Genomic DNA, 18,167 nt, shown 5'->3' with positions numbered 1-18,167 from the left:
ATCTATCTCCCTTTGAATATTATGGTCGCTATATTGATGATATCATCATGATTTGGTCAGGCTCTATAGACCAATTCAAAGAGTTTATGTCTCTTATAAATATTAAAGGAAAAAGAAAGTCAAAGTCACTTGGGGGTGCCAAAATGTTAGGCACTCCCAAGTGACTTTGACCACCTACCTTTTACCCCGGGCTGGTGCCCCTGTGAGGAGGGAACAGCACCAGCCCGGGGTAGCTGCCGGCACTTCCTTCTTGCTGATTCGCTGCGCGCGCATGCGCAGTAGAGTGAAAAGCCGAACTTAAACATTAAAGACGGCTTCTCACTCTACTGCGCATGCGCCCAACGCTGGCATTTCAGCAACGGAAGCAGGAAGAAGGAAGCAATCCGCCCCAGGTGCCCCGGGCTGGTGCTGTTTTCTCCTAACAGGGGCACCAGCCCGGGGTACGAGGTAAGCGGTTAACATTTTGGCACCCCCAAGTGATTTTGCCTTTCGTTTTCCTTTAACACATACAATTTGAAGTTCACCTTTGAATTTAATCCTTTCTCTCTTAATTACCTAGATATCACTCTTTCCTCTGAGGAACACACAATTACTACTACTATTTTTCGTAAGGATTGCTCACCCAACACAATACTCAATGCCACATCATGTCACCCAAAACACCTCATTCACAATATCCCTTATAGTCAATTTTTGCGACTCAGACGTATCTGCTCAAAAGAAGAAGACTTTCTATTGAAATCAAGAGAGTTATCTCAAAGACCTAGTGAAAGAGGTTATGCCAAAAATGTACTTGAACAAGCCTTTCAAAAAGCTGCTATAACGAGTAGAATTAATCTATTTGAGAGATATAAATCCAACTATATAGAAACTATCAAACCTAACGTTAACCTAGGTACTACTCATACACGTCACAAAGAAAAAAACAAAGCTCCTCATACTTTATCTTGCGTTCTTACTTACAGCCCTCAATACAGACAAATTAAAAATATTATTGATAATAATCTTTGCATTTTAAGATCTGATCCAATCTGTAGGGCGCGAATTGGGTGTTAGTATCCTTCTCTGCTGTAACTCTGAAATCCAAGTGGGCAGGACCTTATTAACCGAACATGGCTAAAATCTTAACCAGGTAGGGAAGGCTAACAGTCCCAAAGCCAAACACCCTGTGTAACCCTGCCCACGGGAATGTACCACTGAGAGGGGAGGGGACTATGAATTCTCAATGATGTAATGGCTGGTCCCTAGAGCTGGGCGAAACCATGCAGCACACACACCCCCGCAGCTTTGTTACAAGCAGATTCTGCCAAGGAGGAGAGATTACAGCAAAAAGCCCTGTTGCTGTTGGTCAGAGAGCCTTGGACGCATGGAATTATGGGAGTTGTCGTCTTTTCACAGTTCACCCCCACGTTTTTTACCAGGGGGAAAATACAACCCCCAGAAACCAATACTACCGATTATGTTCTTATACTCAGATTCGGACTAATGCGCATGTGCGACTTTTGCAACTGCGCAACAGAAGGAAGGAGGCGGCACTTACATTTCCCTCACGATGCGCTCACTTGGCGCCAATCTGTGCCGCTCTATACAGGCTCTGAGCGTCTGTCTGCTGAGATTTTTTTCCCTTGCAGCTCATACTTGTGCTTGTTTGTTATAGGTGGCGCAGAGGGAAGCCATTTTACATACACCTTAATGGCAGCGCAATGACTATATGCCTCTCACTGTGGCTTTTGATAGCCGCCCTTGAATTCAGAAGCGGTTGTGGATGAGTAGATGAAAGCGGCTTAGTCCCTGCTCTCTCTTATTAGATTAAGATGTAATCGCTCTACCTCAGATCGCATGTGGAGTGATCCTATTTATAAGAGTGACTTTTCTCTCTTTTTCTTCCCAACGATTATTGTTCTAACTGTGCAGAGCAGTAAGGCAGGTACACAGCCCGGGGGATTGGTTAGCAAGCTGTAGGGCAGCGAATTGGGTGTTAGGGCTGGCTGTGTATCCCTCCGGGTGGCTGCTATATCTGTGTAGCCCCACAAGCGGGTTATTAGCCACATCAACTTGCCGCTTCTGTAACACAGTGTATATAGAATGGTTAGTAATGGGGCACTTGCGCACCTCATAGTGGAATATGCTTTCAGTCTTATTCATTTAATTTCATCTCTAGAATGAATTCACAGAGCAACTAAAGCTAGAGCAACAACAGTATCAATCACATGAATTTGTTTTTAACTTTGTGTAAAGATATTATGAACTCGGGCCTCGATTAATTGGATTTTTAAGTGAACTTTAATAGAAGTTTTATGCCAAATGCACAGAATTTATTTTTTTTTTGCTTAAATACTTTGGGATTGGCGGCAGGCACCATGTGCTTGGCATTCCTGTATTATAACTATTAATGATTATTCAGACTTTTTAGCTCATACAGGTATGGGACCTTTTATCCAGAATGCTCAGAATGCTTTCTGTAATTTGGATCTCCATAACATAAGGGGTAATTATATCTTAGTTGGGATCAAGTATTGAAGTATCCTTCTCTGCTGCAACTCTGATCCAAGTGGGCAGGACCTTATTAAACGAATAGAGCTAAAATTTTAACCAGATAGGGAAGGCTAACAGTCCCAAAGCTAAACACCCTGTGCAACCCCGTCCACAGGAATGTACCACTGAGAGGGGAGGGGACTATGAATTTTCAATTATGTACTGGCTCATCCCTACAGCTGGGCGAAACCACGCTATACACGCACCATGCAGCCTTGTTACAAGCAGATTATGCCGGGCCAAGGATATAGCAAAAAGCCCTGTTGTTGTTGGTCAGAGAGCACTTTTTTTTCTAGTCAAAGTTAAACTTAAAGTTGAACTACCTCTTTAAACCCCAAGCAAAACTGAGGAGAGAAGATGCACCAATGAACATAAGAAAGGGGGTTTCCAGGCAAACTGAAAATCCACAGGGCCACAAAAGACAAGTAATAATCTTATATAAGTTGAATTACAAAACAAACATCTCCAATGGCCCTATGCATTTTGTGCCCTAAAGAACTTAGTCGGAACTTAGCCATTAGCCCATGACTTAGGGCACAAAACGCGTAGGGCCATTGGAGATTTTACTTCTATTTTGTGGTCCTGTGGATTTTCGTTGTGCATGGAGGCCTTCTTTTTTCTGTTCATTGATGGTTTTTCCGCTCCCAAAGCTGAGGGTCTGGTTGAATTACAACGGGTACTACTTGTGAAAGAGAAGATGTGCCATCCAGAGGAGGTGGCAAGAGATACAAGTTCCATGGGCTGTCACTTTAACCGGATGAAAGTACAACTTTTCAGCAACTTGGTGCAAACATCAAATAATATAAAGCTTTCTCACCTTTCAGTTTAGGAGAAGATTATGCCTATCTATAGCTTACAGCTAGAATTCCATCATAGCAAGGCACGATGGGAGCTGTGACTAACTAAAAGCAAGAGAGTGATGTAATAAATGTGCAGGCAGGGGGCATATGGAATCATTCTGTTTAGTAGAATAACTGCGCTACCTGCATTCTCCCCAGAATCTCAGGGAACCCATTATGTTGCTAGTGATAGGATTAATGGGCCACAGTGTGTATTGGGGGAAAGGGGGGTGTGGGGAGTTGGTGTAAGGCTTTTACTTGCTGCAAAGTGAAACCAGTTATTTCTTTCATTGCTGTGTCGCAGAGAGTTTAGAATAAAGCCTAAAAAGTATGAACTGACAAAAGCTTCTGGTCCAAGATAATTAAATACATGGTAGACAATTTGGGGTTTCCAAATATATGCACACCAGAAATATATCTGCTGGCCCAGATTGAAGAATTGGTGCCACTCAACAAAAATAGATCCCTGGTTAGGACCATATTATACTATGCAAAGAAAGCGGTAATAAAGTGGATGGGTAACAACGCAGCCTCAGTGAAAATATGGCAGACCCTTATCAACACATCCCTCCCCTCCATCAGACTTACATATGAAGCCCGCAGCTGCCCAACAAAATTTGAAAAAAAATCTGGTCCCCATGGTTGGACCTAAACCCTGCTACACCGGAGGTGGCATAAGGCTCTCAGACAACCAACCCCTGCATTCCAAACCAGTGGTCATGTTACCCTAGTATAATGGTATGGCATTCACTGCAAATGTGTATTATTATGCTAAATCACTCTTTGTAAGTTTGACTTGTGCCAAAAAATAATAAAAATGAAACTTTAAAAAAAATAAAAAAGTATGATTTCTTCAAGTTCAACCAATGTTTTCTCCTAACATACGACATTTTGCCCCTTAAAGGGGAATTATAACAAACAGAGCTATAGAGAGGTGTCTGTGAATCCAACATACAGGAGTCTATGTGCCTGTACACACAATTGATGTGTCACTGGTATGGGGGAAGTCTCTTTTATACACTGTTTCGTTACACCTGTATCTGGCTATTGCAGTAAGATTTGGATCCGCATGTCACTCACACATTTCTGCGTCACTGACACAGACCAGGGTGCCAGGGATTCTGCAGGGTGGGAGGCTGTTTTACAAGAGCAGTTCAGTGTAAAACTGAAAAATGGGCAATATAGATAGACTGGGGCAAAACAAAATGTGAAACATATACTAATAATCAGAAACAAAATGGCTGATGCTGGGTATATACATCAAGTGGTAAATCACATCATACCAAATAAATTTGATAAACCCGGGTGAACAAACCCCAGGTCTATGACAAAGAAGCAATCAGTCACAAAATCCTCAGCAGCGTTGAAAATGATTCAAAATGAATACAACCGTTTTCCAAGAGTGGTCCGGGTGCGCAAAGCCCCTAACCCGTAGCTAGAGGGAGTAGAATATACGACAAAATAAAACTTCACCAGAGAGCCAAAAGGATATCCATTAAAATCATTGTACCTAACGAATTTCATGCGCATTTGCACTTAATCACAGGCCTATGAGTAAGTGTGCACAAAACTCGTTAGGTGCAATGATTTTAATGGATATTCTTTTTGCTCTCTGGTGTGCATGAAGTTTCTTTTTGTCTTATAAAATAGACTGCTTAAAATAAAAAATGTTGTCAATATAGTTAGTTGCCCAAAAATGTAATCTATAAAGGCTGGAGCAGGCAGATATACTACCACATAATGGGCAGAATACTACTTTCTCCTTTACAGCTCTACCTGTTGGATTACATTTTTGCCTAACGAACTACATTAGAAATATTTTTTATTTTGTGCACTTTCCATTTTACCCAGTTTGATTTTTACACTGAACCCAGTTTCTCATTGTGTTTTCTTAAATATGCTATTATTTTGTCCCTAAATTGTGACAAATCTGACTCTTTTGCCCCACACTGGACGCCTTTGATGCCACTTTGAACAAAATAGGCTAAAAGCTAAAGATTACCAAGAATAATATATATTTTCCAAAATGAGCCCATATTTTGTCCCCAATTTGTAAAAAATATGGCACTGAAGTCAAAATAACTGAAAATCTCAGTTTATCCCGTGGGTGCAGCTGGAGTGGCCTAACTGTTTTGTGAAACAGGGGAAACCCTCCGCCAGCACCTTGCTGATGCCCTTTTGGGGCCCTAGAACTGACCATGAACCTGCAGACTGTAACGTTAGAACCAGAGTAATAGAGGAGTAAGTTACTTTCATCACACACAGTCATCCCCTAAATTAACCCTTGTTCTTTTCATAGTGAAAAAATCTGCCCCTTGTGCAAACAAAAATTGTGAAACCCTCTGAAAAAATCTGTCCCTTCTGTGAACCAAAATAGTGGGACCCTCTGATACTAAAGAGGAAAGCGACAAAAAATTACATTTGGCCAATTTCACCAATTGTATGCTACTAAATTAGCCATTGTCCCTAAATGGTGAAAAATGGGGCCCAAGTGACTGTGGGCACAGCTGGTATGGGCAAACTCCTCCGTGACACAGGGGAACCCCCTGCCAGCACCGGTCTTCACCGACGCCCTTTTGGGGCCCCGGAACTTTCTGCTGCGGAACTGACAGGGAACCTGCACACTTTGGAATTAAGACCAGAGTAAAAAAAGTTACTTTTGCCCAATTGCACTCTGTCTTCTTCTAAACTAACACTTATTCTGTCATTGAAATGTAAAAAATCTGTTCCTTATGTGAACAAAAATAGTGGGATCCTCTGATACCAGAGAAAAAGAGACCAAAATAAAAATTACTTTTGGTCAATTTCACCAATTGTCTTCTTTTATATTAGCCAGTCGCTAGACGGGCGAGCTGTGGGCACAGCTGGTATGGGCAAACTCCTCCGTGACACAGGGGAACCCCCTGCCAGCACCGGTCTTCACCGACGCCCTTTTGGGGCCCCGGAACTTTCTGCTGCGGAACTGACAGGGAACCTGCACACTTTGGATATAAAGTTTTGAGAGCATTTTCCCTCCTAAACCTGTCACTATATGAGAGCTGCAGAGAGCTCAAGCCTGAGTGAAATGAAAGCTAGGGGTGTGGCTTCAGTCTCCCACAGGAAGTGGTCACAGCACTGAGTGACAGGCTTAACAGTAGCAGGAAATCCCTCCCAGTTTGTCCCTCTGTGTCTCTCTGCTTGTGCTGCTGCCAGGGGGGGGGGGAGGATCAGAGCCAGCACCCTGTGCATATTCACTGCACTTTAAGCTGCTGCTGCTCTGTTTACTGAGGTAAAAATGGCGGGAGTGAACTGAGAAAAAGACTACAACTCCCATAATTCCATGCGCCCAAGGCTCTCTGACCAACAACAACAGGGCTTCTTGCTGTAATCCCTCCTCCCTGGCAGAATCTGCTTGTAACAAAGCTGCGGGGGGGGTGTGTGCTGCGTGGTTCCGCCCAGCTGTAGGGACCAGCCAGTACTTCATTGATTTCATTCATAGTCCCCTCCCCTCTCAGTGGTACATTCCCATGGGCGGGGTTACACAGGGTGTTTGGCTTGGGGACTGTGAGCCTTCCCTATCCGGTTAAGATTTTAAGTGATAGGGAGCTGCCATGTTCGTTTAATAAGTTCCTCCCACTGGATCTCAGAGTTGCAGCAGAGAAGGCTACTTCACTCAGAGGGCAGGAATCAGGGGTGAGTAGGCAGTGGGGCAGGAATCAGGGGTGAGTAGGCAGTGGGGCAGGAATCAGGGGTGAGTAGGCAGTGGGGCAGGAATCAGGGGTGAGTAGGCAGTGGGGCAGGAATCAGGGGTGAGTAGGCAGTGGGGGCAGGAATCAGGGGTGAGTAGGCAGTGGGGCAGGAATCAGGGGTGAGTAGGCAGTGGGGCAGGAATCAGGGGTGAGTAGGCAGTGGGGCAGGAATCAGGGGTGAGTAGGCAGTGGGGCAGGAATCAGGGGTGAGTAGGCAGTGGGGCAGTAAGTCTGGGGCACCCAGCCTGGGACATTTATGGTCCCATAAATGCAGCACTGGCACACTGGTTATTAAAACTAAAATCTAATTGCAGCCATCTCATCCAGTTGGCTAGTTATAGTTTTTCTTGGGGTGCCAGTTTGAGAATTTTCTGGCAGTTTAATGACGGTCTGTATTGGGATGAGCAGATATGCCCTTTCCCTACAGGCACACTCTGCAACACATGGGGCAATTGTCAACATCTAGTCACCATAGCAATTAGTAGCCCTGTGGGAAGGGGATAAATTGCCCCGCCCCATTAACTTGTGCACCCAGTCTGCAGGCAATTACCCAATCGGCACTGACTCGGGCAGGGTTGGACTGGGACACTGGCCCGGCGGCCCAGACCCGATGCTTGCTGGCACTGCCCGACCGTTCCTCCCCTGATGCGTTAAACTTAGGGGAGCCCTGTGGGCCCTGCACCCCCCAATCCGACCCTGCACACGGGGCACTTTGTCACCCACAGGAAAGAGTCTCTGGGAGACAGACTTAAACGCCTTTAAATTGGCGCCAACCATAGAGTAAGTTGCAAGGAAATTCCGCCTTCTGCAAAATTGTTCGATTACACAACTGAAGGGTTTCCCCACTCACCCCCCCCCCCCCCCCAATGGTTTCAATGAAATATATATACGTGTGTGTGAGCTAGGCAGTTTTTGAGTTTGTGGCTTTTCAAACAGGTTGCTAGTTACCCTGGTTGGGATCCTGACTGTTCAGCCATGGGGGGCGCCTCTATATAAATACGCCCCTAAAGGTGCCTACGGTTCAAGTGGTTTCCCATTCCTTTGCAGGTGAGGAACATGCCGCATTGCGTGGTGAGCAACTGTCCGCATTTTAACTACAAGAAATCCAATCTCCACGGGGTGGCTCTGCACCCCTTTCCCAATGATTTTCCCAGGATCAAGCTGTGGCTCCAGCAGATCGGCCTCACAGCTGACGAGATTGACTATTTAGCGCAAAAGGTCGTGGAGGGAAAGAGGAAGAGTACAGATCCGCATCGTATGTGTTCCGCCCATTTTGCCCCCAACTCTTACGTCGTGCAGGATGCTAAACTGGTTCTTCGGTCGGACGCCGTCCCAACCATCTTCCCAGCGATGATCGAACCGACGGCCAACTCGCAGAATTTCCCTTCTCCTCCCAATTCATCAGGGTGTCAGGTAGGGGGCAGTATATATTATTGTCCCATGTTAGATATCATATCTTAATGGGGCCTAGGGAGACCCATTGGGAAAGGCATCAGTGCAGCTCCCACCTAATGGGATTTTCTAATTCACCTGATATTTTACACAGTATCACTTGGCTGGTAGTTGGGATGGCCCCTTACGTGGGTCACTGAGATGCCAACTCATTCTGGAGAAACAAAGTTGGCATATATTATTGTCCCTTAAAAGTAACCTTTAGTATGACGTAGAGAGTGATGTTCTGAGACAATTTGCAATTAGTCTTCATTTATTATTTGTGTTTTTTTAATTATTTAGTTTATTTGTTCAGCAACTCTCCCGTTTGGCCTTTCAGCAGTAATCTGGTTGCTGGGGTTCAAATTACCTTAGCAACCAGGCAGTGGTTTAATGAAAAGACTGATATATTTATAGGAGAGGACATAAATAGAAAAATAAGTAGTAGGAAGTAACAGTAAATTGTAGCCTCACAGAGCAATTGTTGTTTGGCTGCCGGGGTCAGTGACCCCCGTTTGAAAGCTGGAAAGCAGCAGCAGCAGAAGAAGCTCCGCCCCTTTGACTTTCTGAGCCCTCCTTCTCTCTCCGATTATGATAACCTCAGAGGTGCCTACTGCGCATGACTGATGATTGATTTTAATTGGAGCAGAGGCAGTGAGCATGCCCAATCCTCTGTGTCTTCATAGTCGGACAGTAAAGGGGGTGGAGCTTCACGCTAAACAAAAAAGTTGGTAAATAAACTGCTGTTTAGCTGCTTGTAATAGAGAAAAAATAGAATAAAAGGCTTACTTATCCTTTATTAATAAAGGTGGCCATACATGGGCCAGACAGGTATGCTAGCCACATACTCTAATATAGAAATAGCATTTAGTTATTTTTTTCAATTACCAAAACTTTTTTTATGTCTAATTTGTTATGAAACTCTCTACTTCAGGGTGAAGTGTGGCCGAAATGCATCGTCAGCGGCTGTCGGCAGCCAATCGGTGGGGTTTTGTTTCACACGTTTCCCAACAATCTGCAAAGGATAAAGCAGTGGTTGCATCAAACCGGCCAAGATTTTGGCAACATTGACCTCTTTGCTCAGAAAGTGCTCGAAAAGAGGAGGAGTTATGACTATTGCATGTGCTCCGCCCACTTTTCCCCAGAATGCTATATCTTTCAAGAAGGCAGAGCCATTCTCCGAACGAACGCCATGCCGACCATTTTCCCAAGCAGACCACAGGCACAACAACCGCAAGTTCTTTTGAATGTTTGGCCACCGCTGATGGTAGCCCAGGTGCCACTTTCTGCTGAACAGAATTCTGCGCCTAAAACACCTGAAGCTCCTCCCCCAAGAATTCCTAAATCTAGAAAGAAAACACCTCCAACAGGTCCAACAGGTCAGTAGCGGCACATCTAGGCCAGTTAAAGGGACAGAGCACCCTTAGACAGTTGCTGGTGGTTTATACAGAGTACAGGCATGGATCCAGATTATGGAAATGCTAAGGTCCCCCCTTAGTCCCAGCATCATGGGGCACTAGGTTGCACCTGATAAAATTAAAGGGGATATATCCTGCTGATTTTATATACATATTTTTACCATATAGTCATATATATTTTACAGGGCTTATATTCTTACATAGTAACATAGTAAATTAGGTTGAAAAAAAAAGACGTATGTCCATCACGTTCAACCATAATGGCCTAAATGGCAAATAGGGTCAGTTATTTCTGCTCTTGTCTTCATGAATACGTTAACTACAGCATTCTAACGCTAAATGCCAGCACACTGACCAATCGTGTGATGTTTGCAGCCGACAAGGGGGTGCAGTGGCCCGAATTTGAGTCCAATTTTGAGGGTGAACCTTGGAAAGTCGAACACGATCACCTCTACCATTGCCGGCCCCTCAACCCTGACGAGCCCATGGGACCCTTGAATCTCAATGAGTTCTTTCCCCGTGATATTTACCCCCCATGGTTCTGGACAAGATTATCATCCAAAAGCGATGACTTATATCAGAAGAATTTCTTTCAGAATCTGGAAGCAGAGCAGGCGTGGTCTTCAGTGGAGAAAGTATTGGTGAGTGAAAGGAGAAATCACAGTAGGTGGGGGGGTAGGCACTCATCTCATTTGATTATAATGGAGGTCATTAGTGGGCAATCAAGTAGGGCCAAAGCTAACAGGATACTGCCCCCAGATTAAGGGCATGTCTACAACCAAAGTTTATAAGGTATCTGAAAAAATAAAAATGTATTCAAGTGTCCATGTTAAAAAGGAAACAAACATAAACCCCATAGTGTTCCTTGGACCATTCGTTTCATACCCTTCTGGTACGTCACAATATCCCCACCCATCTGAATTATCTACCGTTAAATATTGGGGTTTTAGCTGATCATATAATAACAGAATGCTACCTTAGCCAGCCGCATCTCTATAGTAGAGCTCAATGCCAGGCAGCAGCTACAGAAGTAAATATGTACTGAACCCTACTTTGCAAAAATATGGCTTTCTGCTCATCCCACAGAGCAAAAACAAATCTGTTCTGCTTTCCTGTCTCATCTCTTCCCCTAGGTCCTACTGCTGCAGCATCTGAATAACTCTTCCTTGTATCAAAGGACCCTAGAAAACAAACCGATGACAGAGAGGATTGTGAATGAAGCTCTGGAGGTTATCTACCTGCTGACTGGACAGGTGAGAGGAGGAGCAAGCCATAGGCTAAGGTACAGGCAGCCAGTTGCATTGTGGATACTTTACAGGGCTAGCCGGCTACATTTATGGCACATTGAGTTTGCTCACTGTGCTTGCAATCATGGCTGCTAGATGGGATTCTCAGTGGATCATCCTCTTGTGTTTGTAATTAAGTTTGCATTGAAGAAGCCAGTGGGAGAGTGTTATGGCAGCCATGAAGTGCATTTGTTGCAAAATTTGCTGTGGCCCGTCACAAAAGCTGGTTTGCCGCTATTACGGTTCACCCTTAGCCAGGGCTGCCATCAGTTTAGTGATCTATACTACTACTGCATTAGCAGGGCCCTCCCACCCCCAGTGTCCCCCAATTATTAGCTTATCTCAGCACTTTTGGAGGTGGGCTCTGTCAAGTAAAATAGGGCTCCGATAAAAAAAACCCAATAATAATACATTGCCACACCCCATTATGATAACTCCACCGACTGACTTCAATACCCCATTGATGGTGGCCCTGTCCCCCCACCAAAGAAAAGGTACAAATGTACTTGATCTCCATTTGATAAAATGTGCTTTGTTCTGTAGGAATGGACAGTTGTGAAGAAAGATTCTATTCAAAGGGGTATTCACCAGATGAACGGAGAGGTATGCCTATATCTATATTTCCTTTGTCTCCTATCATGTCCATAACGCAGGGCTGACTGTCCTATAGGGCTAAATCTGTATTCTTCTACTTCAGGTTCCTATAAAACGTGGGGACGTGGCTGTTTATTTCTCAATGGATGAGTGGGAATATTTAGATGAGCACAGGGACCACTACCATAACTTACTGATGGACGAGCATCTTCCTTTCACTCAGTTTAAAATCCCTGAAGACTGGGGAGAAGGTAAAGCGACACAAACATGTCTACCCACCCCACCCCCTCATCTTGATTTTGGATGAATGTTGTTTTTTTTTTTTTTTTCGAAAATGTTTCTCTATATCTAACTTTCATATGAGCTAAGGGGGCCCAGCCAGAAGGCCAGTTAGGGGGGGATTTGGGGTGAGTGCTTATTTGTGCCCTGGGTACCCCTGGAACTATAGCGGGGTGACTGTTACCCCAATGTTTCTATATATCTGTAACCTTGTTATGAGCTAAGGGGGCCCAGCCAGAAGGCCAGTTAGGGGGGGATTTGGGGTGAGTGCTTATTTGTGCCCTGGGTACCCCTGGAACTATAGCAGGGGGACTGTTACCCCAATGTTTCTATATATCTGTAACCTTGTTATGGGCTAAGGGGGCCCAGCCTGAAGGCCAGTTAGGGGGGGGATTTGGGGTGAGTGCTTATTTGTGCCCTGGGTACCCCTGCAACTATAGCGGGGTGACTGTTACCCCAATGTTTCTATATATCTGTAACCTTGTTATGGGCTAAGGGGGCCCAGCCTGAAGGCCAGTTAGGGGGGGATTTGGGGTGAGTGCTTATTTGTGCTCTGGGTACCCCTGGAACTATAGCGGGGTGACTGTTACCCCAATGTTTCTATATATCTGTAACCTTGTTATGGGCTAAGGGGGCCCAGCCTGAAGGCCAGTTAGGGGGGGATTTGGGGTGAGTGCTTATTTGTGCTCTGGGTACCACCGGAACTATAGCAGGGTGACTGTTACCCCAATGTTTCTATATATCTGTAACCTTGTTATGGGCTAAGGGGGCCAGCCTGAAGGCCAGTTTAGGGGGGGATTTGGGGTGAGTGCTTATTTGTGCCCTGGGTACCCCTGGAACTATAGCAGGGTGACTGTTACCCCAATGTTTCTATAAATCTGTAACCTTGTTATGGGCTAAGGGGGCCCAGCCTGAAGGCCAGTTAGGGGGGGATTTGGGGTGAGTGCTTATTTGTGGCTAGGTACACCAATGCTACTCAATTCTTATTACCTGTTAAGCAAAGGAGGGCCTGAACAATTGTTGGGAAAGAATGGAACATAATGGAAACAACTGTAAGGCAGGTATACACAACACTAGAAATTTTTAAGTGCTAATCTGTCTCCTAGATTCACTTATGTACATTTCCCTCATTGCTGCATTATTGAGCCCAAAGAAGAAGAGAGGCTGTACTTTTCTTGTTTATCTGTGGCTTTTTTTTCCGTTGAATAAAGGCTTTGGCTAGTAAATTTTTCATCTCTTTTCTTCCTCGGCAGAGGCAACCACAAACTGTGATGCAGCGGATGATCCCTACATTGACCCCCCTTCATCTGAGGATCTAGACGATGATGATGATAGTAGCACGTCTGACTGGAGGCCAGAGCAACACTATAGACCCAAAACGGACGAATCGTCTTTATCTGATGAAGAAAGCAACACTGTGAAGTCCAAGAGGCGTACCATCAAAAAGAGCCAGAGTGATAGTGGCTCCGACAATGAAGCATCCTCCAAGCATTCAGCAAACAATAACTGTCCCCCAGGGGAAAGCCAAGAACCCCCCGATAATGAGCCATGCAAGTGTAACGGCTGCGAGATCACCTTTCCTAAAAAAAGTCAACTCGACCTGCATCTGCTGTTGACTCCTGAATGTTTACTGTCTGACAGACACGATGAGGACGAGAAACCTGAAGTCCTTCCAGAGCCCAAAATCACTCATGAATGCGAGCAGTGCGGCAAATCGTTCAAGCGCAAAGTCCAACTCCAAAAACACATTACAAAAAAACACAGCAAGAAAAGAACCATCAAGTGCAAGGATTGCGGGAGGCGCTTCTATTATCAGTCCCAGTATGTTATCCATCGGCGGGTGCACACCGGTGAGAGGCCTTACGAGTGCAATGATTGCGGCGCCCGTTTCGGCCATAAATGCAGCCTCGTCGTACATCAGAAAAAATATTGCGGAGAATTGCCTTTTACGTGCAACAAATGCGGTAGACAGTTTGAGGTAAAGGCCAAGTTTGATAAACATCTAAAAATTCACGAGAGAGAGACAGTGCCTTGCCCGCAGTGCAGCAAGTGTTTCAGGTACAAAGCGGCACTCTATAAACACATGAAAGTCCATAAAAAAAAAAAAAGTTGATGTGGGAGTGTCCATTGCGCAGGCGTCGGCGACTCCATGTAGTCGGGAAGGCGTGGCTAGAACTGCAACCCTATTACCAATAGGCTTTGTTTTTTTACTTTTCTAGAGGTTTGTACATTGGGTGTGAATTTCCTTTTTTCTTTATTTCCTCTGTAGATGTTGGAACGTTCTTGTTCACAGGTTGCTAACTTATAAGGTGGCAGGAGAAGTTTTATGAATCTATTTTCTGTTAAAAAAAAATAACCACAAAAAACCTTGAGCATTAAAAATGTTACTTACGTTTTCAGAATGAGTCTGTTACCATATGTCAGCGTGATTGTGGTCATCAATGTATTAACAGACCTCGGCCCATTTTAACCATTCATAATTGGTATAAGACATTGGCCGGTGTGGATCAGGAAGTGAGGGGACTACGGCTTAGTTCCACCTGTTCATGCTATTGGCCAAACTTATATTGGTGCTTTTTGACCACGCAACCACCTCCCCTTTTTTTAAAAAGGTATTGTGTAACATTTGCAGTTAGTGTAGTTGTCTACCAGTCAAGGACTTACCATTGGTGCCGCATAATAGCCATGATACCCTGTGTTTGGGTAATAAAGTGGGGTTGCTGATGTAGGTTCAGGCAGGAGAAGGGTCCAGATTTTGGTATTACTGGACCTTCCATGTTGAACCCTTACACATTTACCTCTGATCTGGAAAACCCTACCCCCGCCATGCAATCGCCTGCAGGTTTGGGTTGAGTTAAAAGTAAGGCCTCGAGTGGGTGTGGGTTCCCTAGGGGTAGGTTAGAATCATAGTTTTAGTAACTTCTTATCAAGTGGGCTGGTGTCAAAACTGGACTGACGTAGATATGTTGCTTAAAATATGCTATTAATTAAGAATTTTATACATCATAGTACATATAATCCCTACTTGTTTCGTGCCTATACTGGGCACTTTATTATAGCCCATGATATTTGCCCCTGGGCAAATATATGGCAGAAAATAAGAAAACCAAAATGCTAACCCCTCCCCCGTGATCACATGTTCCAGGGCTGTGTTAGAGCAGGGCCCTGTAGATAGAATTATGTTTTTATAGAGACACCTGGAAGCAGTGTTTGCCCCCCCCTAGCTTTGTTGATCCTTCCAGCAATATTTTCTTTGCAAAAAAAAAAACACCCCAAATCCAAAAGTAAAGGCCCACATCTATCTAAAGTAGTTAGTGCCCAGAGGAAGGATAATCAGGCGTTTCTTTAGCCCGTTCTTAGTGGAACACCACCATAAGACCATGTCCAGCTGGCCAAAAATGAATTAGTTTCAGATATTAGTGTAAAAAACCGCTGATAACTTGAAAACTAGAAAGGATGTAAATTGTTCAGAGAAGCACTATTTAATTTGTAAGGATTGACATCTCCTTTCATTGTAGTCATTAGTCTCATATAAAAATAAACATTTTAAAATTGAGATTCTTGTAATTAATAATTGTGGTGAAATTAATGCCTTTATCACTAGAGGCCCCCATCCCATGTGAGAGGCAAACAGGGCCGCCATTGAGTTTATAGATGTAAGAACCAATAACAAGCGAGCATATTTGGGGTTGAGGTTTGTCTGTCTCCGACCCTCCATGTGTATCGGCAATGGCGCTTGTTACTGCACTGTGAATATTTATCTGTTGGGGGTTCATACAGGTCTGAAAATTCCATCTGCCAATGTATAATTATGCCCAGTGCCTCGGCCAATAAGAAAGTGGAGCCCACAGAACCTTTTCAATTCCTGAACAATAAAAAGGCAACCATAGCCTGTGTGGTTTGTCTGTAAGTCAATATGGGAGTGTACCCAATTGGCCCATGTATGGATGATTGGTCAAGCTTACCTGCTTGGCCCATGGATGAAGAGTTTTAGGGAACAGTTATTGCTTCATTATGACCAGCAACCAATGAAAAGCTGCCATGCATTACCTGGCCCAATCATAATTCAGAGACAGCAATGGTGGAAGCTATGATTAAAAGTGGAGGCTGATTTGGCTGCCACATACTGCTCCCAGTTAGGTTGATCCAACCGTGTGGCCCCTGAGCCAGTAATTGGTTTATAATGCAGGCCTTTGCACCCTGCCCCAGGAAGGACTACATTGCAGTTCTTGTGAAACAGGTTTCTCTAACTTACTTGATAAATATTGGACCCATTTTTCCTGTATATTGGCTGGACAGGCACAAAATGCCACCAAATCAGTAGGCTGTCAGGCCAACTTATCCGCTTTCTGGAAATCTCTCCATGATTCCCTTTCTGAAACAAATGTGTTGTTATTACACAGATAGTTGCCTAATGTGGCCATACATGGGCTGATAAAGGCTGCCAATTAGGCTCCTCCAAAACAAGTCAGCCTATTGGCTCATGTATGGGGCCCTCCTGTCAGCCTGCCCGACCTTTATTGGGGTGAAACCCAGTCAAATATCTATCTATTGGGCATGCTAGGAAATTCCATCCCTCTCAAAACAGGTCAGACTAGAAGCCTCCATTAAGATCTGATCATTTGCCCATGGAGGCAAATTCAAGTTTGGCCCAAACTGGATCTTTTGGTGTATTTAATGTCACCCAACGGAACCAATTTCGGCAGCCTGAAGTAGAATAACCCAAGCTCATTGCTGATTGGTTGTTTGTTTATGTAACCACACAAACATGTCCCCTGAATCAAAAGACTCGACACTGGTGTCATTTCATATACATATTTATATATATATATTTACACACATGTATATCATGTACAAAGCTACATTCTAAACCCCCACAGTAGGGGTTATTGTTGGAAATAAATACTGACCTATATAACAAAAAGAAAATACGCTCTTCTCCTGCGAACAGAAGTTAGGCCTTAACAATTTAAACAGGCAGCAATTGAACGCTCTGAAATTTCTAGCGAGCCCGCGTCATCGGCAAAAATATCCAAACGTAAAAAAACAAATGGATTAAAATAGAACAAAAATGTATTAATTAGAATTAGAGAGCTTATAAAGGATTTCTTAAAAAATGAGATTAAATAGAACATTTCAATAAAAGGGGGAAACAGGTGGATAAAAAAGGGTTAATGGTACAAAAAAAAGCAGCAGATTAGCTAAATCCAGAACTTTGGTACATCCGTGTATGTTTTACAGTGAAATAAATATCTATTTTTTTTACAATGATGTCATTCATTGCAAAGTTGGATGGGAAAGATCTATCCACCAATCCGGAGTCTTTATTCTTATTTATCAACAGCTTGCCCCGCCCCCACCCCGATAAAGTGTATTAGTACATGTAACTTCATCTGAAGAGCGTAAGCCTGTGACGGCTAGAAACCATCGTTAGTGTTCCTATTTATATGTATATATAATCCTATATAGATCAGAGGCGTAGAAAAGAGACATAGAAAATACAGTTCTGCCAACGCGTGGGGGTTCGGACGGCTGAGCCCCAATTCAAGTGTCACAAGGGTTTCAGTTTGTCTATAAAAAGGGAAATATATCATATTTACAAGCAGCATTTATAATCTTTGCTTTTAGCCTAACGGATGCCGACATGGAGTATTGTGTGCAAAGAACATTCTGTTACATTTATACTGGGAGGTGAGAGCTGCCATACAGTTTGATCCAGGTATTCCCTATAGGCCACAACACCTGGTGGTCAGTAGGTATTTTGCAGGGTCTCTTTATAGAAAAAGTCCACCCAGTGGCCTAACAATAGCAGGGGACCCCGGGTTCTGCCCCACTCCAAACCAGCTCTGAGGTAGAAGAGCAGGCAGGGAATTATGCACGAGTGGGCAGGGTAAGTTTGCTACTCTGTGCTGGGACTCCCAGCAAAAAAATCTCCAAAGGGGCCTGGCACAGAGAAGCAAACTTTCTGTTTATAGAATGAAGTCTGACCCAGTTGTCAGGATTTGGTTCGGTATTCGGCCGAATCTTTCCCAAGGGATTCTGGGTTCAGCCGGATCC

At 44.2% G+C, this 18,167-nt stretch overlaps 1 protein-coding gene across 1 annotated transcript; it reads left to right on the top strand.

Moving 5' to 3' along the window:
• The first annotated feature begins 6,941 nt into the window (after positions 1 to 6,941).
• Positions 6,942 to 14,509, top strand: znf684 (zinc finger protein 684). Its single transcript, NM_001142913.1, is given in 9 exon segments — positions 6,942 to 7,046; positions 8,150 to 8,515; positions 9,468 to 9,912; positions 10,327 to 10,592; positions 11,085 to 11,204; positions 11,781 to 11,840; positions 11,908 to 12,082; positions 13,364 to 14,216; positions 14,219 to 14,509. Coding segments are annotated over 3 exon segments (996 nt in total). The 5' UTR covers positions 6,942 to 7,046; positions 8,150 to 8,515; positions 9,468 to 9,912; positions 10,327 to 10,592; positions 11,085 to 11,204; positions 11,781 to 11,840; positions 11,908 to 12,027; the 3' UTR covers positions 14,307 to 14,509.
• The last annotated feature ends 3,658 nt before the right edge of the window (positions 14,510 to 18,167 follow it).

This window comes from Xenopus tropicalis, chromosome 10, assembly GCF_000004195.4.
Source record: "Xenopus tropicalis strain Nigerian chromosome 10, UCB_Xtro_10.0, whole genome shotgun sequence".
Lineage (NCBI taxonomy): Eukaryota > Metazoa > Chordata > Amphibia > Anura > Pipidae > Xenopus > Xenopus tropicalis.
This window is presented reverse-complemented; position numbering and strand designations above follow the sequence as displayed.